Here is a 25,419-nt window from a genome sequence, read left to right as displayed (position 1 = left end):
AGCATACACAGCACTCTTCCAGTAGAGCCTCTCATGAAAGAACAGTGTATCATGGTAAGAACTTCTGTTCCTATCAAGGTTGGATTGAGAATATGTTCCACCGACCTACCTCTGCCATAGCTCAAACTCCCACTCTGACTAAGAGGCATGCCTGTTTGCAGAAGAGGACTAACCTGTCCTCCAGCCCACTGTCTCTAGAAATGCAGGTACAACTAGGCCCTGTAGAACGTGTTGGTTTTCCAAATGCCTCTATCCCTAGTCCTGTGCAGCCCCTGTAGGCTGTAGAGAGGGAATAGTGGAAATTGCTGCTGATGCCCAGTAAACAGAGGGGTCTAGTAGGGGCAACCCACCCACATGGACTGCACTTGCTATTCAGCCCAACACTGACACCATCTGGATGGAAACAGGAACAAACCACAGCAGCCAATGGGCTGAACTCAGAACATTTTGGCTGGTGATCACTCATGAGCCCTGGCCATTTCCCTTTGCACTGAAAGTTGGACTGTGGGCAACTGCCCTCCTCTACCTTCTTGGGATTGACATGGCTGGTGTCACCACTGCAGGGAGGGAATCGGAAAGCACTAAAGCAGTACAAAAAGGAAGAACAAACTAGAATTAGTACTCTTAATTCATCTGACATTAGCGATATTGATCCAAAAACCTGGCCTGTGGCACACACTATCAATGGGTAATCTTTTTATGTCAATCAAACTATACAGGCAGCCCATCAAATTGCTGACCAGAAGGGTCCTATGAATACCATCATCAGAGCCATGGGTGGGTACACTTAGATTTGGGATGTACTCACCTCGGCTTTTGGACCTTTGAGCACCCATGCACCCCTACATTGGGACCAGAAAAAGCATTTTAAACAGAACCTGCCTTACTGTACCAGGGATATAAGATAGATATCACCAGAACTGTGCAGTCATTCTATTACATCAAAAGATAGTGACTGGTTTGGTACAGAATGGTCACACCATACAGGTATTTCCTGGGGAGACCCAAATTAAACCCAGTGGTTCTGTGGCATGAATCTTTGGCCATGGCTTCCATCTAGGTGGTTCAGCCACTGTACCCTGGGTTTTCCCTGGGCACAGGAGAAAATCTATCCCACGGCAACAAAAGTTGCCAACCTCCTTCTCCTCAAGGCCAGAAGGGTGCATTCTGTTTTCCATTGCTATGATCATCTGGCTGCCATCTTTGTTCCTTTCATTGGCCTGGAGCATGGTATAGCTCACATAAAAGCCCTTATTAAGTTCACCCAGCAAGCCTTATGATAGCGGACAGAACCTGTCCTTGCTGAACACTAAAATGTCTCTAACGAGGAAAGCTGTCCTCTGAAATAGGGTGGTCTTGGACAATATTACTGCCTCCCAAGGAGGCACCTGTGCCATTACGCAAGTACAATGTGTATGTTCACACCATGTAGCATTTTTACTAAATCACATGGGGATACAAGTGAACACCCTGAGTAATCCAGCCCCCACCTAGGGAGCTTAATAAATCAGTGGTTTGGATCATGGGGCTTTTAATGGAAAAAATTGTATCTTAATTGTGAATTGTTACCTTAATTTGTGTTTTCTCTTGCACGTGCACATATTGTTGCTGTGGTATTTGCCTCTAATGTACCCAGATAGCCGCAAATGCGCCATGCTAATGAAATTTCTTGTTGACCACTCAGGGCACATTGTGGAAAAAGGGTTGCATGTAAAATTTTAAGAGCCAGCAGGAGGGGTGGAGAGCTGGAGGAGGTCGTCGAGAGGATGTGACTGTTGTTGACCCTCAAGCTGGCCCCGGGCAATTGGAGGCTTCTTATCCCCTCCCCTGTCCTTGGAAGGTGCATTCCGCCTGCCTTCCCTGCACCAGAGCCGTCTCAAAGACGCAGTCCTGCAAGAGCAATGTGTTTTTGAGACCATCTGGACTGAATACAAAACCTAACCCAGTTAAAGCCTCTATTTAAACCCTTAACATTCTGCAGGGGAGTGCCGAGATCTACTCATCTTGCGACCACCAGAGACAAACCTCAAATGTGAGTTCCCTTGTTTATTAAAGCCACCAGCTATGAATCTGGAGTGGCCTGCCTCTTTCTTTGGTCTCCCCTTGCCCTCCATGCATGGAGCCAGTTTTGAATTTCACCCGGGAACTTCTGAGGTTTAAACCAGCATGCCCCTGCTGCTTGTGGTCTCGATTTGCATTTCTCTAGATGACATTGGAACTTTCTTCATATGTCTATTGGCTATGTGTTCCCTCTTCTGTGAAATTACTGCTGATGTTTTGTTCATTTTTATTAGGTTTTATATCTTCCTATGTGTAATATTTGTTCAAATCTTTGGCCATTTATTTCCCTTTTGGGGGTGCTGATTTTCTTCTTGTTGATAAGTAGTTCTTTGTTTTTTATACTCTTATGAAGTGTTGTGTGAGTTGTAAGTATTTCCTACTTTAATTTCTCTGAAACATCTTTTGATGAATAGAAATTTTAAATTTTAACATGTGTGAATTAATCTATTTTTCTTTGTTGGTTTCTGTGTTTAATCTTTTGTTTAGTATTGTTTTTATAATTTTCTGGACACAAGGCTTGAAGAACATCTTTTGTTAATTTATTTATAAGTTTATTATGGTTTTTGTTAGAATAGCATTTAGAGTTATTTTACGTATTTTTAAAGTTAATATAAATTAAATTACATACTGTTCTCACTCTAGATTATAGGTCCAACAATTTGCAACAAAACTTCTCAATTTCCTTATAAATTCCCAAGTTAAAGAACCACTTTAACTTTCATTGTAAATCTTTAAATGTAAGTACTTGTATCACCTATATCCTATCTTACTTTTACAGTTGAGATCTAATGTCCAGAATAGGAAAAAACTAAGTGAGCATCACTTTACAGAGCTTTGTTTTAAACCATAATTCCAGGTGTGCTACACACCACTTTAGCTAAAATCTATGTAGTAGGCTTTATATTCCAGAAGGGTCGGATCTGTGCACAAATCCATCTGTGAAGCCAAAAGCTGCCTTGGTGTAATGTGCCACCAGGATCCATTTCAAAACAGTGTTTCCTCTTGCCAAGGTCAGTGGCTATCACCGAAGTAACCAGAGAATGCCCGTGTTCTCCCTCTCAAAATGCAGCCTCTTTTGCAACATTAGATTTCAGCACTTTTTGTCCCTTTCTTTTCAGTGACGGAAATATTTTTTGTTTACCATTTTAAAGCAAGGATTACTACCTTCCTTTGAGAAGTGTTAATAGAAAAAAAAATTTTTTTTAACTTCCCAGAAAATAACAGTTTCCTCTTATAGCAAGTTTTATTTTCAGAGAATTTGAGAAAAGGAACACATTATCTCCAAGCTTCCCCACATTGAGATTGACAGCTAAACTGAATGCGCTGTGGCTTTGCTGCTTAAACCTGAACTCCACACATAGGAGTATCTTCTTTATTTACTCATTTAATTTACAAAGTCTGCTTAGTGGTCAGTATTTCTCACTTTTCTAAAAGTGCTTTCCCTTACACTGCCCTCTGTGCATGTATTTAGGATAAAACCCTAGAATGGAAGGTATTTAAAATGAGGCAGGGAAGCACATACAGAATGGGATGAAGCCAGATTTGCTTTGAATACCACTTGCACGACCAGCTAAGTTTTATTTCAAACATGAGCCCCACATACAACCCTTTTGACCTGAGTACTCCATCCCTAAATGGCAAACTAAACATTCATGAAAATTTAATGGTGAGGAAATTAGTACCTTCTTATGTTTCAGACTGTGAAATGGCACCAGGGAGCACTTTCAGCAACAGGCAGAACTGTGTGCATGTGCTGGACCAAACCTGAAACATCTGTCCCTTCAACCTGTCATCCTTCTTCAAGTTAACCGGCAGCCAAGACGTTCTGACAGGAAACCACCAGGATGCCGCCCAAGAAAGGTATTTCAAAATAAAGACCTGGTTGTAGGATACTCTACCTTTCTTAGAGATTGGGCACTTTGAAAAGTTTGTTTCACAATTTTTGTTTCCTCTTTGGGGCATTCCCCTTTCTATTTTTTCTGTGGGGAGAGTCCCTTTGTTTCTTGAGAAATTGGGAAGGGTTCAATATTTCTTCAACTTCTTTTCTTTAATGGATGTACGATTTCACCAACTAGTAAGTGCTTGAACTTACCTTTCTTTCATTTAAGAAGGTAATGGGGGAAAGCAAAATACACTGATATTCCAGTGCAGCAACTCCTACTTGGGGTTTAGTCCATAGCAGTGACCTCTTGTCAGATTGGTGTGTGGGCCGGGTTTGTGAGGGAGACCTGTCCTGCTTCAATTTGTGAATTAGATACAGTTCTGAATTAAGTAAAGCTGAAGAGTAGAGGAAAGAGGATTAAGGCAGAGAAAGCTAAGAAGAGAGACATAAAACCCTATGGGGGGGGGTATTTATGTGAAGGGAAGCAATGTGATGAAACATTCTTGGTACCTGTGACTTGTCACAGAGGTGCATTTTCAGTACTATGGAGATAGTGGGTGGCATGTTCAGCTGTCATTTTGTGATGCTAATGCAGCTTACATTTGGATCTGTTGTCATCTTCATTTCAGTCCCCCAAAGACAAACTGGTAAAAATTTTAAACATGGAAAACCTGGAAATGCATATTTGCTTTTCAGCCTAGAACTTCTAATCCAAATAGCCTTGGTCTCCGTCGTTCCTTTAGCTGACTTATTTAATCTTAGAACGGAAAGTGGAGACAGAGATCTCATGTAGCGATAATCTATTAAAGTCATCCAGGCCTGTGTCTTGAGAATCTGAGCAGTATCCTATTTGATATGCTCAGTTATCTTATGGACTTCAAACATCTGGGCAGTCTTAGGAATATTATTATCAAAACAGGTCATTGCTTTTAGAAAACAAAAACAAAAACAAAACCAACCACTTCTTTTGAGTCTCAACACACTTTTCCAAAGAGGCTATTAGAAATAGCTCATAGTTGTATATTAGCTTTTAATAGGTGGGGTTGGTTTTCCATTAATAAGTGTAGGGTTCAAATTTTATATAAGATGTTCAACTTCAGCACCTTTAGGGTGTTCCAACCTGGGGTCCTCAAACTCCTCGGGCTATTTTGGTAGTGAAGGTATTGGCAGGCTCTCTTTAGAACTCCAACAATTTTTATAAAAACTTGCAATAAGGCTGCTCAGGCTATCCTAACCATTTGTAAAAATGATGCTTATCCTGAATTGTAATTTAAAATGTAACATGTTGAGATCTTTCCCCACCCTCTCTCTTTCATCATTATTTGAAACAGATTAACAGATTAACTAGAAAAGCCCTCAGAAATTTTCCTTCAGTGCATCAATAGATTCTGTGATTTACAGACAGAAACTGCCTATTGGTAAAAGAGTGGTCCTAAATGGCTTAGATGAGTTAATGTTTGTGAAAGCCATCTGTAAACTCTGATATAACATACAAAATAAAGGTGGCAGTCATCGCCTTGTTTCTATACTATTGTTTGGCCATATGATTTTTTTTCAACAATGCAAAAATAAAAATAAAACTCAGATTCTTTTTCAACAAGGCAAAAATAAAACTCAGATTCTTCAAAATTCTAGATTTGTGGTGCTCAAATAAATGATCTTTTATCATATTTAAAGATGGATATGTAGCATTTTCTACAAGAGATAAATAATATACAGCTGTGTTGGGATATTAATTCCCATAGAAATTTATTTTATTCATTCATTCATTTATTCATTTGGTCACTTATTGGTGCATTCAACAAACAATTCATTTGATTCTTTTTATGTGCTCTGGGAAGAACATGATGTGACAGAGTTCTTCTCAAAGAATTTGTAGATTAATGTGTTTGGGGCAGTACTGAATAATTATCAAAACAAAACCAGAGCCAGAAACATTGCTTTGCAAGTTCTTTAAGGCCTTTAAAAATTAGGAACATTGAGGTATTTGTTTCCAGGTTGGCCTGTGCTTTCAGGATTTCTCTGAAGTCGACAGCACTTCCTGGGTCTGAAGTGCCCATTAGTGATGACTAAGGACGGTATTCCTATGACTGATAGAATGTTGGCACTGTTTTATTTCCATTTCGTTCATTCCACTTTTAAAAACAGTGTTATTGAGGTACAATTGGCGCACAATAAACTGTACACATTTAAAATATACACTTTGGCAAGTTTTGACAAATGTATACATGCCATAATGACCACCACAATCAAGATTTCTACTTCCCCCAAATGTTCCGTATATAAAATTGCTATGAACATTTGAGTATGTGTCTTTGTGTGAATGTATGAGTTGGAATTGCTGGGTTGTATGGCAAGTGTTTGATTAACTTCATAAGAATCTGCCAAATTACTTTCCAAAGTGGCTGTATAATTTTGTGCTTTCACCAGTAATACATGACAGTGCTAGTGATCTACATCCTCACCAAAAGTTGATATTGCAAGTGAGTCTTTTTAATTTTAGCCTTTGGGGAAAGTGTGTAGTAGTACCTTATTGTGGTTTTAATTTGCATTTCCCTAATGGCTAATGATGTTTAATGTGTTTTATGCTATTTTATTTCTTTTAACCCATGTATCTTTGTTGTTTATTCTTTTAACTTCTTTTGGAGTTTTTTAAATTTCATTTTATCTCCTCTTTTATTGGTATATTAGCTCTTTTTTTGTTGTTATTCTATTTTAGTGTGTTTACAGTATACAGCTTTAACTTATGACATTCTACCTTCAAATAATGGTATTCCACTTTACATATATTTTAAGAGCATTACTACAGTATAATTTTATTCCCCTCTCCTATACTTCGTGTTATTGTTTTTGTACTTTTTATTTCCACATATATTATAAACTCCACAATCTATCATTATTATTTTTGCTTTAAATACTCATTTATCTTTAAAAGAAATTTTGAAAAATAAGAAAAATTTTTTCATATTTATCAATATATTTACCATTTCCAGTGATTTTTCTTCAGATCCAGATCTCTATCTGGTATCATTTTCCTTTTGCATGAATAATTTCCTTTAATATTTTTTGTAAAACAGGCCTATTGGCAATGAATTCTCTCAACTTTTGTTTGAAAGAGTCTTTACCTTAGTTTTTGAAGGGTATTTTCAATGGAAATAGAATTCTAGTTTGTTAGGTTTTTTTCCTTTTAGTGTTTAAAGGTTTCTGTCTTTCATAGTTTCTGATGAGAAGTCTGTGATCATTCTTATCTTTATGTCATTTTTCTTTGTCTACTTTTAAGATGTTCCCATTACTAGTGTTCATTTTAGCAATTTGTTTATGGTCTGCCCTTGTGTAGTTTTATTAATCTCTTTTTCTGTTTGGAATTTGCTGACATTTTTGGATATTTGGTTTATAGTTGCCATCAAATTTAAAACAATTTGGTCATTATTTCCTCACTTTTTTCTGACTCTCCCTCCAATACATATATTTTAGACTGTTTACCATCATCTCTAGTCACAAATGTTCTTTTCATTTTTAATCTTATTTTCCTTCTATGTTTCATTTTGAATAAAATTGATGTCTTCAAGTTTGGTATTCTTTTCTTCATCAACATCTAGTCCACTGTTTATCCCATCCCATGTGTTTCACATTTCAGATACTGTATTTTTCATCTATAGAGTTTGGTTTGTATTTTTAAAATATTTTTTATTTTTTTCATTATGCTCTTAAACATGTGGAGTGTATTTATAATAGCTGTTTTACTATTGTTCTCTGCTAATTCTCTCATGCTGGTCTTTACTGGATCTGTTTCTATCAGTTGATTTGATTGTTCTTCTGGATGGAAGGCATTATTTTCCCAGCTTCTTTGCTTACCTGGTGATTTTTAAATTCACTGTTGGAAATGTTAAACTTTATGTTTTTGGGTCCTGGATTTTTCTGTATTCCTTTAAATATTGTTGGATTATTTTCTGGGATGCAATTAACTTTAAATTAGCTGGATGCTTTTGAGACTTGGTTTTAAGCTGTGTTAGGGTGTTTTCAGAGCAGGGCTAATTTGGTCTGGACAATAACTTTCTGAGGACTCTAACCAATGCTTCTTGAATTACAGGGTCTCTCCTCTCTGACTGCTGGAAAATCCGAACTTTTGCTGACTCTTGTGAACTTCAGAAACTATTCTGCCCACCCTTTCTAGTGTCCTTTCTCTGGCCTTGGTAGTTACCACACATGTATGCACACATCAGTACTCAGCCAAAGTTAGAAAAGATTTGTGTGCAGATCTAGAGCTCGCCATCTCCCCCGCCTCTGTGTGTGTGTATGTGTGTGTGCGTGTGTGTGAAATCAGAACTGTGTCTCCTTAACTCAGTGAGACCACAAGCCTCTGTTTTGGTTCCCCCTCCCTGTGTTGCAGCCTAGAAACTCTCCTCAGACAAAATGATCCGGCAATGTCAGGGTGCATCTTATTTGCTTTCCTTCTTCGAGGAATCACTGTTTTGAGCTTTCTGTTGAGCAGTGTCTGAAAAGAGATGTTTCATATATTTTGTCTGGATGTCTAGCTGCTTAAGGTAATAGGGTTAATGCATTCCTAATTACTTCATTGTGGCTGGAAGCAAAAATTCCAGTACTGCATTTATAGTATGCTTTGGCTTGAGTATTAGAGGATTTCCTTCAGTTACCATAACTTTTAAATGATATAAGGTAAATACCTTCAAAACATATTTTTTTACTTTGAGGTAGTACTTACAGGTCTGTTTTTTTACTAAACATACAGATTTTTAGTATTTGAGTTCCATATGCCAATATTCAGAAATACTAAGTAAATTCATGCAGTGTATTTTAATGGGGGAAAAAAGATAAAATTCCACTCTTGTCTGAGGTCTTCATAGGTCTTGGAAAGGCTTGAAGAGGGGCATGAAGTCCATAATCATTATTTAGTGAGACAGTAAAAAGGATCCAAACCAAAACTGTCCTAGACAAAAAAAATACCCCTATGTAGAAGCTGAATCTCTAAGGCTTTTCCTCTTGGACACATGCTACAACAATTGCTTCAATTTGGAAATTTATCCCTAACACTAATTTAAATATCTCATATTAGTATGTGAGAATTCTTTCTCCTCTTTTTGTTGTGGTATTGGAAAAAGTCAGTTCCCATCAATGTAGAGATTCATATTTACCAGTACTATTATTAAATTATCCTCTATTCTCTTGTGTTTGAACAAGCTGTCTTCTTTAATTTTAATTCATTTAACACAATACAACAAAAAGTATAATAGATATTCCTTGACTTGAAGAAGCTCAAAACCTATTTGAGGAGATGAGACAAAGACATAGAAAATATTAAAAAGCAGTGTAAGACCATTATGAGAAAGATGTTTGGGTGTAGGATATGAAGTAGCAATTGAATTGTGGAGGCAATATATACTATGCACTTTTTCTCATTTCCGATTATTTAATCTTCTTCTGTGGCTCTCTAGTGAACATTCTTCAGTTTATCCAGATCAACCCTTAGCTGTGGAGCCGAAACATTCCATAGCTACAAGTCTGATCAGTTCTGGGTATGTCTGGATGATTACTTTAAAGTTCTGACTGCTACGGTTCTGTTTATGCAGAACTGTACTTGCTCTTATCACCACACCATATCATTAACTCTTGGCAGTGTGGGGAGTGGAACAAATGTTGGAATCATGCAGACCTGGGTCTGAATCCTTGCTTCACTTCTTATAGGATTTAGAACTTGAGTGGGTGTGTTAGTTAAGGGCAATTTAGTTAAAGACAACATATTCCAGCTTAGCTAGCCTAAGCTAAAATATAGTGGAGGGTTGGTGGGGGGGATTCCCAGAGCCCAAAGGGAGAATGAAGTTGAGTCTCAGGCTCAGCTAGAACCAGAGACTGAAGCCCTATAGCAAACCCAGGAAATTCTCTTTGTCTTTTACCTCTGCAAATCTGCTTCATTCTTTACAGTTGCATATGGTTTTCTCTCTTTTGTAGTAGATGTGACAGGTAAGACTGAGGCTAAGAGTGCCTAAAGCTTCCATTTTCTCAGCCATGTGGGTGAATAAATGTATGTATGTTTATGTCAGCATACAATTCACAGAAAATGTTGGGGAGGTAGTAGGAAAGTTCCCATAAAAGCAGAGTAACTGGGATAATAAAATGACGGTTGTTTACTATAACTAATCATTTCATCTCTTTTAGTCCAGCTTGCTTATATATAGGAGGTCTTCCATAAATATTAACTTTCTTGTCCCTTGCTTCCTTTCTGGCCAGTTTTCACTCTCTATCCTCGACAATTTTCTGCTAATAGTATATAATATGTAGTACCCACAAACAGGAACATGTTGTATGGCTGATTCACTGTGTTGTGCAGCAGAAACTACCACAATATTGTAAAGCAATTATACTCCCCAAACAAACAAACAAACACAGAGTTATTGAAAACAGCTTACATTTCCATCATTTATCAAGGTGAGAATTCATATATTCTTCCTTGGCCAAATAGATACAGTGGAAAGTAACAGTGGTTGAGTGATTTTGATGAGTCTTCATCCAAGAAGGTTGCTTGTTGGAATGAGGATTGTACAGATACAGAGGCTGCCTGTGGAGTGAAATATTGGGGTCATACCTATGGGAGTATTGCAAAAGGCCCTCAGGAGAATGCATTAACCAAACCTTAGACTGGACTGTGAATTTTATTTTATTTTATTATTTTTTTTTTTTTATTTTTATTTTTTTGTGGTACGCGGGCCTCTCACTGTTGTGGCCTCTCCCGTTGCGGAGCACAGGCTCCGGACGCGCAGGCTCAGCGGCCATGGCTCACGGGCCCAGCCGCTCCGCGGCACGTGGGATCCTCCCAGACCAGGGCTCGAACCCGCATCCCCTGTGCTGGCAGGCAGACTCTCAACCACTGCGCCACCAGGGAAGCCCCTCCAGTTCTTTTTCTTAAGGGAACCAGTTAGAAGCTTTAATCAAGACAGCGAAGGAATTTCTTTTGGGCTGGTATGTCTCATCTACCCTTCTGTGCTCCGTTCTGCTCCCGGTCTGATCTTGCCTGGGATCTCTAATTGTGAAATCTTAATAATCTATGACAGAGAGTTCACAATCTTTGCTTTTTAACTCTGAGAATGACTTCATGATGCTATATGTCTTTTTCTACACCTGAGGGCTAATGGTTTATCTGTCCTATTCCTCACATCTGTCCTTTCTCCTTGAAGGGGAGGGATTATCTACACATTGTGTAAATTGAAGAGGCCTTCTTACCCTCTCCATGCTGATGCTATCTTTTTTCTGCTTAATGTCTAAACCGAAAATGAGTCCCTCATTTATGCACCACCGTGACATTTCCTGGGTAATGAATAATTAAAGTCTTCCCAGCAAGAGTAGTTCGTTTTGTTTTGTTTTTTTCACTGCATGGCTAATATCGCGTGAAAGTTAAACTTGCAACTAGCCCAAGCCTTAAAATATGGTGATTTTGTGAAATGGAATTCTCAAACTTCCCAGAGCCCAAATATACTTCCCTTTCATTGAACTTACTGAACTACATTCAAGTTAATAATTCAGTTCTTAAATATCTGGTTTTTGAGAGGCAGTGACTAATACAATAGCATCTCCTCCCCCAATACTATCTGCCTTTAAAAAAAAATTTTTGATTCAACGAAAAAGAAGATTTCCTGCCTTTCTATTTCTGTTCCAACTCCCCAGATACACAAACAGGTTTTCATAGTTCCAGAGTTTCTCTGACTCCACATAAAAGATTTAAGTATAGATAGATATTGGTAATGCTAACCTCCCACAGAATACTTAGAAAATAATGGCAGGAGATACTTGCAAGTTCCAGTCAAAATTATGAAGTGGCCAAAGATTTGTGCCCTCCTGTGGCTTCCCCATATTATAATAATACCATTGTGATTTAGGATCCAGTACTCTAAACTCTGTCCTCCACTTTTCTTTTTAGCTTGCTTTCATTTGATTTTCATTTGGGTATCTGGATGGAAAATATCAATACATTATTTTTACACAAGAATGTAAATTATTGGTAGGTAAAGGAGTGCTTTTTAGTTTTCTGCCATGGCTCATATTTTTTCAGACCTTGCCTGATTCCTAGAGTATCATTCCATTCTGTCTCATCCTTCATCAGAAGGCTTAAATGGTTTCGCATTGTTTCCATGTGACGTTTAGATTTCCCAAACCAGTATGTCAGGGTCTCCTGCTATTTGAACTTACTCTTACTTTAAGTTCATATTTAATCCATTTGACCCACTCTCCATTCCCTGCATGCCCAGCACATTTTCCAACTTCTATATGTTATTTTACTGAAGTAATCACCTTAGCCCCTCTCAATCTTTTCCTATCATCACCCTGCCCATCTTCAAGGCTCAGGTGATTCCCACCTCCTCTGTGATGCTTTCCTGGATTTCTTCAGTAAAACATAATTTCTTCCTCTTCATACTTCCTGTGGCATTAAGAATGCATCATTAACATGTCACTCTTCTTCAAGTGCTTTGGAGTGAAGATGGTATTTATGTTCCTAATATGGATAGTTACCACTTTTTCCAGACCAAATATTGACACACTAGCCAGATCATTTTTTTCCAATTTGTGCACTTCATACATATATATTTTACAAACTTATGAAATTAATTTTATTTTCTTAGGTTGAAAAAGTTCAAGGACGAGGTGAGTCAGTTGGCTTGCTGCTAAACTCACTGATGGTTAATGTTTGCTGGCCAGCCATTAAAGAAAATCTACATGGGGAACCAGATTATAATGCAAATGTTGCTTGGAGAGCCCATGCTCAGTGCCAGGATAGGTTGAAAGACTTGAGGGATATTTCAGCCAGGTCTGATGGAACATTCCAGTTTTGCCGGCAGGACAAAAAAACAAAGAACAAAAACATTAGAAAGGCTTGTCTTCTCCAGAATATGGATCTCTTTCCACTTGATAATGCTTAATAAGCACTAACGTCACTTCCTTTTTGGCTTCCCACTTTCTGTGCCTCTTTTTCTGACCAATTCCTCTCTTCTGACCGCTTTTGTTTTTCAAGTGCATCGATAACATTATTTTGGCTACTTATTATGTCCTGGGAGCCATTCTATCTCTTTAGAAAGCTTTTGCATGTGTCAGATCTTATCTTTTATGTTTTGATGTTTAATAACACTCACAGGTTTTGTTTTCTTTTGTTCTAATAATATGAAAGTGTGCTCATTTAATAGGCTGTATATTAAAAAATGTGTTACTTTTTTAAATAAAGAAATATAGAATATTCTGCAACAATATATCATGGCTAGCAAAATATTTGTAATCAGGACACTTTCAGAAATTTCAGAATGTATCATATCACTGATTACACTGGAAGATATGGGAAAGCAGGGGCATGGCTGACTTTTAATACCATGTATCTTCTACTGCCACAAGAATAGTAAGACTTAGTAAATATTTATTGAGTGATCGGTTGACTGTACTATGAATAGGTACATGGATAGTGAGTAGAGTGATCCTAGGCTTTATAAGACACCTCCTGAGACCCACTTTCAGGTAGGTGTAAGAATACATGAGTGTAGTCTAGGACCCCACTCCTTGTTCTTAGCTCCTGCTTGCAGGGGGTGTTAGAAAAGGAGGTTGGCTGATACTATTTTCCTTGGTAGGTTATATGGCATCAAAGGCAGAACTTAAGGAAGTAGGTCTATTTTTAGACTTGGTGACTTATTTAGATAGGCTGTGATAGAAGGTGGTGCAAAGATATTCACACATAGAATATCACATCCAGGGCGCTTTAACGCTGCATTCAGTGACCTGGGAGGGGTTGGGTGGAAGCACCTGCGAAATGAAATAAACCACTGCAAGCTCCTGTTTGGAATCCACGAGTCTGGCAGCTGGTGACTCAGGCTGTGGGTCAGGAGACCTGAATGTTACCTTTGGCACCATGATGCCACCTTAGTTTATAGACTTTGAGATTAATCTAATAGACTTTCAATCATTTGGTTCATCTAAGAAAATCTGTTCAGCTTTTTGCTCCCCTCTAAACTTCTCCTTGTCTATGTGAAGATGTAGGTGAGGGTGCTAGATGTTTGTGAGCTATCAGCACTGACCACTAGGAGGGAAAATTATCCCACTCATGAGAAAGAGGCATTTGCTTTCTCTGTGGAGAGGAATGGAATTGTCTGTATAATGGTGTGCAGAAGTGGGAACACAGCCTGCAGTTCCCTGCCGTGGTTCCTCTCCATCCCCCTGCAGTTACATTTCCCTTGCATGGAGGAGGCTGGGGTTATATGCGGAGCAGAGCTGCCGGACTGCACAAATGCTGTAGTGAAAAGACAGGAAATTAAAATATCAAAAATTTCAAGAGGAAAAATTTACAACAGCTACTTTAAAAAGTGCTTTGATATTGAGAGGCACGAGAGATAGAGTTAAGGAAAACACAGGATCTTTTCTAAGGAAGTTAGGGAAGAGCCCTAAAGAAGCAGTCCTGATCTATTTGGGCAGAGCTCTTCTCTGTTCCCTCCATGGCCAGTGTCTCCTCCTTCCTGAGACTTGGCTCATGATCTTTCTACTTTTTGGAAGGGTACAGGAAAGGCCACAAGCAAAACTCATGGGGAAATGTGGTAAGTCTGAGACTGGAAGGAAGTTACTGTGTTATATCCCTATCGTTCATTGGTGGATTGGTTCATTCATTCATTTATTCACTCACTCATTCATGCTAAAAATATTTACTGAGTGCTACAGTTTGCCAGGCACCAAGGAGAAAGAGTTGGAGAAGACCAGCAAAGGTTGGTCCTGCCTTCCTGGAGCTTACTGCTTGTGGAGAAAATGAACAGTGGCTCAATTAGCAAATAGCTAGATAACATAATGTCAGGTGCTACAGTGCTATGAAGAAAACTAAAGCAGGGTAGGAGAACTAGTGATACCTGGCAGTTTTTGATTTCTCCATCCGTCTAGTTGCTCTTGCAACCTCAGTGAGGTGGCATGGGCAAAGAAAATTTCCCGTGTTGACTTTCAAGTTAGGGCACTTTTCTACCCTATGTTCTTCCTCCAGCCTCTAAGGTCTAATCCCTTGGATTCTGCAGTGTAAGTCAGCTTCCTTCCTCTTAGCTGCCGCACATTCACTATAAAAATGCACATACACTACACTCCTTTGCCTGGATACACCAGACTTCTCTGTTTTCTCATTTTCGAAATGTTGCAGAGATCGCTCATCTGCTGATATTCCTTCTTTCCTTTTGTGTTGTGGGTTAGTACCTTTTAAAATTTCTTCACTACCATGTGTAGTTAGATCTTGGGAGTAAAGGCAAACATATATACAACCCACTATATATAAATGGACTTACCCACTTAATCTGTTTAAAAATTGGGACAATGATACAACCACCACTGGGTTTCTCTGTGGACTCTGGACATCTTTAATCCCTGTAATTTTTCAATTGCTTAGCGGTAATATAGTCAGGTATGTTGAGTTGAAACAGACTGCCAGATATTTCTCCAGGAAAGATGGGTTTATTGGGGATCAGCAGAGAATTACAATTAGGGGTCTGCAACCATGGTGAGCCATGTACAAGTCCCTGCCTGGAAGGGAAGGAGAGTGCTTTTTTAGAAAGGAGTCGGGGGAGGGATAAACTGGGAGATTGGGATTGAGATATGTACACTACTGTATATATAATAGATAACTAATAAGGACCTACTGTATAGCACAGGGAACTCTACGCAATACTCTGTAATGACCTATATGGGAAAAGAATCTAAAAAAGAGTGGATATATGTATATGTATAACTGATTCACTTTGCTGTGCACCTGAAACTAACACAACATTGTAAATCAACTATACTCCAATAAAAATTATTAAAAACAAAATAGGAAAGGAAATTGAAAGGGCTTTAGTAAGCCAAGCGTCCATGGCTTTTCAATGGCTGAGTCTGTGCTAGGAAAGGAATCTGTCTTCTTCCTGTTGTGCTGTTTTGGTCACAGGGTGTGAGAGCTCCCCCTTCTGGTATCCCAACTCTATTTAATAGAGGTTTCTATTTATTCCTTTTTTACAGGTAACAGCACCTATCATTATAAATTCCATCCCCCATCCTCTGTTTACCTCACCGGGGCTGTAAGTTCCTCTCTACCAATTCTAATTCTTTTTTAGAGATTCAGTTTAACTCTCAGAATTGTTCACAGGGAGCCTTCACCAATTTGTCAATTACGTGTAGAATTTTCTACCCAGTAACTGTTCCCACAGTGGTTTCTGCTTGTAGGGTTTTGCGCTGGTAAATTGCAGTTCTCTGTATTTGCCTGTCTCTGTCTCTAATTTGGGGGGGACAGCAGTTTGCCCTGTGACCTCGATTCTCTGACAGATCTTAGAAGAGTTGTTGATTTTCAGTTTGTTCAGCTTTTTCTTGTTAGGATGGGAGTGATTTCCAATCTCTTTACATCTGGAGACTCAGTGTGAGTCTACCTCTTTTATGCACCTTGCTCTGACCATTTCAGTTCCCTGGGATGTTTCCTCTTTCTTAGCTCTTATTTTTGGCATTAAGTATCAGGGTACTTAACTTACATTCCACCTTACACCAACTATTTTATTTGTGCATAGCCTGTCTTCTAGCTAGACTGCACTTCCTGAAATGAAAGAAAAATATCTTATTTACTTTATGGTTCCCCAGACTTCATTAGATTAATATAGAGTTGAGTGTCTTCTGTATACCAGACACTGCCACATACATTTTACTTATTTAATTATCACGACACTACTATGAAATTATTTGTTTTTACTGTTTGTTGAAATGAAAGCTGATGTGGCCTGTGGTCATGCTTTTTGAAGTGGCAGAGCTAGGTTTTGAACTCGGGTCTGCCTGATTCTAAGAATGAGGCAGTTCCTTCAGCTAAGCTACAAAGCCCTTCCTAGTACTTTGTCTCCATAGACAGTTGTATTCTTGTTCATTGAGTGAATTAATGGATGAATTATCTGGACATTTCACTGCTGTTCTCTTCTCTGTAAAGTGAGGATGATGGCAGGTACCTGACCTAAGAATGAAATAGTCAGCTGAGGTCTCTTAATTTGGTAACCAAGAGAAAGTAGAGTTAATTAACTGAAACTCCCATCACTTCTCCTTAAACTTCCAGAATGTCTCAGAGACATTTTTCTGAGCTCCATTGCAAGGTGGAACATTTTAGCCACTACTGAAGAAAGCACTAAACATTTTATGAGTTGGCTCTTTCTTCCTAACGTTGTTGGCTAAGTTCTGCCTGCTTTATTCCTGTTTCTTCATGATGTTTTATAATCTAGGCCTCCTTTACAGGGACACAGGAATATGTTTTATAACTGCAAGGGTCAAGCAAGTAAGAGTTTGCGTGAGAGTCTAGGAGACATAGTGAAGCAGTAACCTCTTACTTTCTGTAGCTTTTTTTTTTTCAAAAATTTCCCTCATTTTTTGTCTCCCTAAAGCTCAGTCTTAAAATTAAAAAAAATAAAAAACAAAACACAACTTTGCTGTATAAAGTATCTTTAAAAGTAAATATGGTAAGTATTCATTTACCTTAATAATTTGGAAATACAGAAAATGTCTAAAGAAGAAGAAACTGACTTCTCTCAATCTCATCATCCAGTTATGTCTGCTAACATTTTGGCATATTTCATCTCAGCCTCCACCCCCTTTTTGCATAAGGCATTTATTTCAGATCACTTATATTCTGTAATATACTGAATTTTTATAATCTTTTTACATGATATGTCATAAACATTTCTGAATATCATTAAAATACTTATAAATATTATTTCTATTTAACAGATGCATAGTTAATTTATGTGACTGTTCAAAACTGGTAATTCCATGTGGAATCAACTTGAGGTGATTGAATATGAAACAAAAAAGAAAGACATGGGAGGCAGCCAAGGCTCTTGACTCATGTTTTTTTGTTTTTGCTTTTATGCGTTTTTTTTTCCCCCCATGTGACTGGAAGAAAAGAAATCAACTTACAGAATTCTAGAACATTTAGCATGAATAGATTTCTCATTTGGTCAAGATGGAGTACAGATACTGAATTTACTCTCCTTTCTGAAACAAAAAATGGACAATATACGAAACAACAGTTTTCAGGACATTTCACCTCAGACAACAAAGGATAGAGACCTCTAAGAGATGGAAAACAAATGAGGTGAACTCATGATTGCCCCATCTGACTGTCTAGAGAGAGTCTCCTGGCCATGGTGCAGGGAGGTGGGGACATAAACAGAGACTAATGAGCTCTCTGAGTTGAGGAGATACAGCTTAGAGCCCAGGGAGACTAAAGCAGCTAAAATTCACAGGGAAGACTCCCAGAGAAGAGAAAGCTGGACAGAAAGAGAGAGAGAGTTCTGGAGATCTGCACTGTTCCTACTGACTCTTCAACTGAATAATGTTCCATGCATGCAAGTGGTTGGGGAAAGAACCCCCAAAAGGATTAGAGGGAGCAATCACTAGAGCCTGCACAGGTCTGGGAATAGTTCCTCTTTCCACCAGCAAGAATAAAAAACCTCAGAATTCATGCGATACCAGGTAGAGTACTCAGAAGCATTTTTCCTCAGCAATAGGGAAAAATTAGCCCTAGACCAAATGTTGTTCTAGTCCCACCTAACAGCTTAAAAGTGAGACTCTAAAAGATAAAACTGTTTTGAAGTAACTTAAATGCATACCAGAACAAAACTGAAGAATATTTATAGGAATATAAAAATATTTAAAACCCCATAAGGAAAAATTTATAATATCTATTATGTAATCAAATATTGTCATGAATACAAAGAAGCATAAACATACACATAATTATAAGAAAAATAAACATAATTGCCCCATAAATGACACAGATGATATAATTAGTAGACAAACAGTTATTATAACTATGTTACACACATTCAAGAAGCTAATGGGAAAATTAAGTAGTGGCATAGATGAAATTAAAAAGATAAAATTAAACTTCTACAGATAAAAACTACAGTGTCTGAGATGAAGCATATGCTGCATGGGATTAACATCAGATTAGATATTGCAAAAGAAAAGATTAGTGAACTTGAAAATATGTATGACAATAGTAGCACAAAGTCTGGAAGGGAAGAAATGGAAACATACTGGAGTAAGGTTTTATACTATACATGAAATGGTATATCACTTGAAGATAGACTATTATTAAGTACCACTTTACCCTAAATCAACCACTCAATATAGCACCAGAAAGAGTATAGATAGTAAGCCATAAGAGACAGTAAACTAGAATCACTGGGAAAGTCAGTTCATCCAAAAGAAGGCTGAAAAGAGGAAAGCAAAAACAAAGAGATCGGACAAACAAAAATTAAATAGTGAGAGGATAGATTTAAGCCCAATTATGTAGATGTGCACATTAAATGTAAATGGTCTAAATACCCAAATTAACAGTTAGAAACTGTCAGATTAGGTTCAAAAATCAAAATTCAACTATATGTTGTCTATGAGAAACCCACTTTCAGTATAAAGATACAAATAGGTTAACAGTAAAAAGGATGGAAAAAAAAAGTCATATGAAACTAATCAAAAGAAAGCTGGAGTGACCATGTTAATATGGGTTGAGTTCTATTTCAGAGCAAAGAATATTACCAGGAATAAAGAATGCCATTTCATACAGATAGGGGTAAATTTATCAAGAGGAAATAACAAATTTAAACATTTATATACTATACCTAATAACAGAACTTCAAAATACGTAAAGCAAATACTGATAGAAGTGCAAGGAAAAATAGGCAAATTCTTTATTATAGTCAGATTTCAGCACCCTTTTTTGTAATAATTGATAGAACAAGCAAAAAAATTAATAAGCATATAGAAGACCTCTATAACACTGTCAACCATGTTGAACTAACTGAAATTTATATAACTCCACCTAAGAAAAACAGAATACACACTCTTTTCAAAGGCATATAGAACATCTAGCAAGATATGCCATATTCTAGGTCGTAAAATAAATCTCAATATGTTTGAAAAGATTCAGATTATACAGAGTATATTCTCTGACTATAGTGAAATTAAATTAGAAATCAATAGCAAAAGATATCTGGAAAATCCCCCCAAATTTTGAAAGTAAATATCACACTTCTAAATAACCCTTGGGTCAAATAATAAATCAGAAGAGAAATTAGAAAGTGTTTTGAACTGAATTAAAATAAACACATAGCATTTCAAAATTTTTGAGAAGCAGCTAAAACAGTATTTAAAAGAAAATTTGTAGTATTATACACCTAGATTAGGAAAAAGGAAAGGTCTCAAATCAGTAATCCTAGTTTCTACTTTAAGAAACCAAAAAGAAAAGGAGTAAATAAAACTCAAAGTAAGCAGAAGAAAGTAGGTAATAAGGGCTAAAGCTGAAAGTAGAAAACAAAATCAATAGAGAAAATGACACCAAAAACTTGTTCTTTGAGAAGATCAATAAAATTGATAAACCACTGGCCAGACTAATCAGGAATTTATCAAGAGGAAATAATAATTTTAATTAAACAGTTATTCACCTAGTAACAGAAGACAGAAATGAGTGAGGAGACATCACTACAAATTCTATAGATAATGAAGGAATAATAAGGCAATATTATGAACAACTCATGACAATAAATTTGACAACTTAGGTAAATTGTACAAATTACTTGTATGATAGCCTACTAAAGCTCACTCAAGAAGAAATAGATAACCTGAACAGAAATTGAATTTATTGTTTAAAACTGCCCCACAAGAATATATCAAGTTCTAATTGCTTCCCTGGAGAATTCTTTCAAATACTCAAGGAATCAGACAGACATTCTAAGAAAACCACAGACCAATGTATAAAAACAACAATCAGAAACTGAAATTTTACAAATATCAGTTACAATCAGAAAAAAATTACAAAGCACTTAGAAACAAATCTGATCAAAGTGGTGTAAGACCTGAACACTGAAAACTACAAAACATTGCTGAAAGGAATTAAAGAGGATCTAAATAAATGGATATACTCATTTGTGGATTGAAGAGTCAATATTGTTATCAATTCTCCCCAAACTGATCTGTAGATTCAACACAATTCCAATCAATATCTTAGTTGGCTTTTACAATTTTTTTGCATAAATTGACAAGCTGATTCTAAAATGTGTATAGAAATGCAAAGAACCTAGAAGAGGCTAAACATCTTTGTAAAAGAAGAAGAAACTTGGAAGACATATTTGCCCTCATGGTTCATTATGAAGCTATAGTAATTAAGACAGTGTATTGGCATAATGGTGGACAATCAAAAAAAGACAGTTTCTAGGTCATGAGAGTTATAGTTCCTAAAAGAAGATGGCAGGCACATATTAACTTTCCCCATTCCCTCAGGATACCTCAAAGTAGTGGTTCCCAAAGCATGGTTTGAAAACTAGCAATATTATTAACATCACCTGGAAGCTTTTTAGAAAAGCCAATTATTGGGGCCACCTACTGAATCAATATTTGTGGGTGAGGCCCAGGAATCTGTGTTTTCATAAGCTCTCCAGGTGATTCTGATGCACACTAAAGTTTTAGAAAGTACTGCCTAGGCCTCTCCCTGCTACAAATCCTCCAGGATTTGGGAGACAGGAGAAGAGGTTTGGAGACAGTGGCATAACTCAGTGTCACAGAGTGAAGAAGAAAACTGATGGCCTTTGACCATGGAATCCATTAAAACATACTCTCAATGCTTCCAGGCTGAGCTGATGAATAAAAAATAAGCTAATCTCATTTCTAGCCATTACGCTATTGAAGATAATTGGGCTACAAGGTGAGCAATCAACTTTACCAAGCACAGGCAGTTGGCACAATTTGTTGCTTGGAACTAACTTACTGTAAGTAGATGGTTGAGAATAATGCAGAGGCTATGAAGAGAAATCCAGGATTCTGAAATTCTCCTTAAGTCTTTTAAAATTCTCTTTCTCTCTGTCTCTCTCTCTCCCTCTCTTCCACACACACAAAAACACATACACACACATGCATTCACAGTGACATCTCATGACACATGAGACAGGATGTGGAACTGAACAGTTCTGACGAACGTCTGAGTGATAAGATCACCTTCAAGAGCCAAGAGCTGAAAGTCTATTCTAGCTCAGTAAGACCTAGGAACTAGTTTCTTGGGGAATACTTGATTACGTTACGTAGGCCAAATAGCTTCTGACGTTACCATTAGAGCTTTAGTCCTACCTTCAACTGCCTGAAGAATGTACTATATTGGATTAGGAAACTGAGCCTCATGTAGTCTGGTCCTGCTTTCTGGATTTAGGATGTGGCTTGTCTCAATAACCAAAGTTAAGTCCATCTCACGGAAAGAAAAGGAAGGGATAATGGGGAGTTAAAAATGTAATGAGCACCTGAATTTATTTGTTGCTCTTTTAAAGGGGTCTCCTCTTAATCAGCATCAGCTTTCTTTCCTACCTCTCACCTGGCTGTTAACGTTTAACTATTGCCCTTCCCTGTGGGACATAATGGTTACAGTTGTACTCCCAACCTTCTGGCATTTAATCAAGATAAAATTGATTACCTTTAACTGAAAACAAAAAATCACTTATAATCAGGATACTGATATATTAGCAGGGACAAGATCCCAACTTTTAGTGGACTGGGCAGACTGTCGGGTACTGTCTTAAGTACTCCCCACCCTACACCTCTATTTTTCTATTGCCACACAGTCATAATAATTTGTCCTGTGGATGCCAGTTGCTTTTTGTTTAGCTTAAACCTGTGTTACAAGTGCTTCTTCAATCACTGCAATCAAAAGTTGCCTAGTGAAGTTGCCCATTGGCTTAGGCAGCACGACTTTCAACGCTGGTTGGTGTCATAAACAGGCATGGTGAGGGGTAGCTAAGAGTATCAAGAAACGGAGAGTTTAGGGTAATATTTTATTCCTTGTCTTTATCTTTTGGTGATTAGTCTTTAACATAATCTCAGACTGAATACTGTGGCAATTTTCCTACTTGCAGAGTGCAAAATATTAAGGTAACAGTCAAAGTAGATGTGTCTTTCTGTCTTACTAGAATTTTAGGTGAAAAATGTCAAAATTTTGTGTTTAAGTATGTGTTAAAGCATTTGAACAATCCTTGTCGATTATTATAACCTTTGCTATGTGCCAGGCACTGTATTATGTACAATGCATGCATTTGTTATTACATTTAGTTCTCCTTGTATAATGGTTATTATTCCTTCCTTTCTCTAAGGCATAGAGAATTTAAATAAATTATCCAAAGTTATGGCATAAAATTGTGGCAGAGCCAAAACTCAAATATGATTTTGTCTGAGTTAAAAACTCAGGCTCTTTCTGCTAGAGCCAGCTGCCAACTTGAAAATTCTGAGTTGTCTTTTCTAGTTCTAGGATATGAATGCAATAGTCTTAGGAACCCAAATGAACAGAAGTCCTTTTTTAAGACTAGGCCATATTTTTTCAGTACTAGGCCAGTCATGGAAATAAACTTTGTTCTTTTTTGGGGGCCACACTTGTGCGATCTTAGTTCTCCAACCAGGGATTGAACCCGGGTCCACAGCAGTGAAAGTCCAAGTCTTAACCACAGGACCACCAGGGAATTCCCTAAACTTTGTTCTTTATGACCATGATCTTGAAGGAATTGGAATTAATCCAAATGGAATCAAGTAGTGAAACACGTTTATTTATATTGATTAGTCTCCTGCCTATTTCCAGAAATATTTGAAGAAATGTGACAAAAAGCGAATATCCCGAAATTCCCTAATGAGCATAATCTCATTCTCTTATGAACTCTAATAGATCTTTTGCTTGTATTTCTCTGGTGGAACTTGCCATTATATCATGTGTTATTGTTTCTAGTATTTGTCTACTTCCATCAAGATGATCCTGAAGGCAGATACTCTTTGTATTAGGATTCTTCAGAGAAACAAACCAATAGGTTCGCTCTCTCTCACACACACACATTTAATTTCACGAGATTCACTTGTAAAAAGCATTACTCCAATTAACAAACCATCTAATTTGAGATAGAGATGGCTGAAGTTCTTCTGACTAGTCTTTCAGATGTTAAATCTCCATCCTACCATTGTGGATTACTAACTAGAGTACTCAGATGTTAACCAGCTGCCCATAGGATATAAATTAACACATACCACATTTTATGTGAGCTATTTCAATAAAATGACAGACAACATACAAACTACTTAAGGGTTTAGTCTTATTGAATATTATAAATTGAGCCTGTGAGGAAGAAATTGGCATGGGTGGATAGGTGGTCACAATGCTTATAAACTCCCGAGGGCATCTAGAATTCAGAATTCCTTTTCATTAACTGAAGACAATGTTAGCTAATATCCCTAGTCAGTAGCAAATCCTATAAAGTGTAATTGTTCCTAAGCAGCTAAAGAACAGAAAAAAGAATGATTCATTCTAGTCAATGATTTGCTTTTTCTTTTTTTTAAGAAAAAATAAACTAAATTATTTCATCCTTACTCCTATTAATGTTTTGTCAGAGAGACGAGTTCTAAATTTCAGAAAACAAATCCAAGTTCTAAGCTGCTCTCATTTTCTTTTTTCTGCCTGTCTTCTGTTGCAGAACTTCTCTCACCAATCAGCCTTCATCCTGACTCTGCCCCCACTGCCTTTTGTTCTTTAGAAGACACTCATTAACATTTGCTAATGTATGCTAATGAGAAGTAATTAGCATCTTCTCTGTGAACAAAAGCTGGTGCTAAGAAGGATGTGTAAAGACTGTACAGAGTTCGGCCAGCCTTGCTTCAAGCTTCTTTATGCTCTGAGGACAATCGTCTGTTTTCAGTTGTTTCACAGTTCTTGTGTTTTTTGTTTGTTTTGTTTTGTTTGTTTACCCGTGAATCCTGACAACCCTTCTTCTTCATGATTGGGAATATTACAGAAATGCTGCGGGGGACAGAAAGATTCCTTTTGGTTCTAAGCAATCCAAGGATATATAAGCATAGCCACCAAGGGTTTATAGCACACTATTTTCATCTGGTTAGTAGCCACAGAAACTCACACAAGAGAACGTATTTTCATTTCAGCACACTTATTTACAGTGGTTGCCCTTTATGGCGGTAATTGCAATGTGAGAGCACACACTCTGAATATATATTATGACAACAGGGTTAAATAAGAAATGTCCTTTGCCCCAAAATAATCTGAATGCAAAGGAAGACTCACCACTTACTTTTTTGTAACCACAGAGAGCTCTAAATGCCTTTGTAAATAGTTATTTATTTACTGAATATGTGTAGTTTAAAAAAAGTCAACCCTCCAAACCACATAGAATAAGAGTTGTTTTTGTTCTTTCTGTAGACCAGTGGTGTCAAGAAATATCTAATTGCAGTTTCTCACAAATACTCCTGTATATAATTTACCATTTGAAGAACTATGCTTCATCATTTCATATTTGCTCTTGTGGCTCAGGGGTGGTAGAATTTGGAAACATACCAGCTACCCATTTCATTCAGCCTGTTTAATTTCATGTAACATAAAAACACAAGGAAAAAGTGCCAAACTATTCGGGGTGCATCCCCTTCCCCTCTTCTTA

The 25,419-nt window shown here is 37.4% G+C and overlaps 1 protein-coding gene across 6 annotated transcripts in view; it reads left to right on the top strand.

Annotated features, from left to right (window-relative positions):
- The window catches only part of TMC1 (transmembrane channel like 1), a 141,109-nt gene that overhangs the window by 516 nt on the left and 115,174 nt on the right, over window positions 1-25,419 (top strand). For 4 of the 6 annotated variants that reach the window (XM_007106604.4, XM_028493877.1, XM_028493873.1 and 1 more), the window contains exons 2-3: window positions 1,982-2,032; window positions 3,759-3,921. In XM_007106604.4, coding sequence (XP_007106666.3) covers window positions 3,906-3,921 — 16 coding nt within the window. In that variant the 5' untranslated portion in view covers window positions 1,982-2,032; window positions 3,759-3,905. Of the gene's footprint in view, window positions 1-1,876; window positions 2,033-3,758; window positions 3,922-25,419 lie in introns of those variants that run through there. The other 2 variants (XM_028493874.1, XM_028493875.1) reach the window with 2 other exon arrangements.

The sequence above is a fragment of the Physeter macrocephalus genome, chromosome 9 (genome assembly GCF_002837175.3).
Source record: "Physeter macrocephalus isolate SW-GA chromosome 9, ASM283717v5, whole genome shotgun sequence".
NCBI lineage: Eukaryota > Metazoa > Chordata > Mammalia > Artiodactyla > Physeteridae > Physeter > Physeter macrocephalus.
The sequence above is the reverse complement of the archived record's forward strand: the minus strand, read 5'-3'. Positions and strand labels throughout refer to the sequence as shown.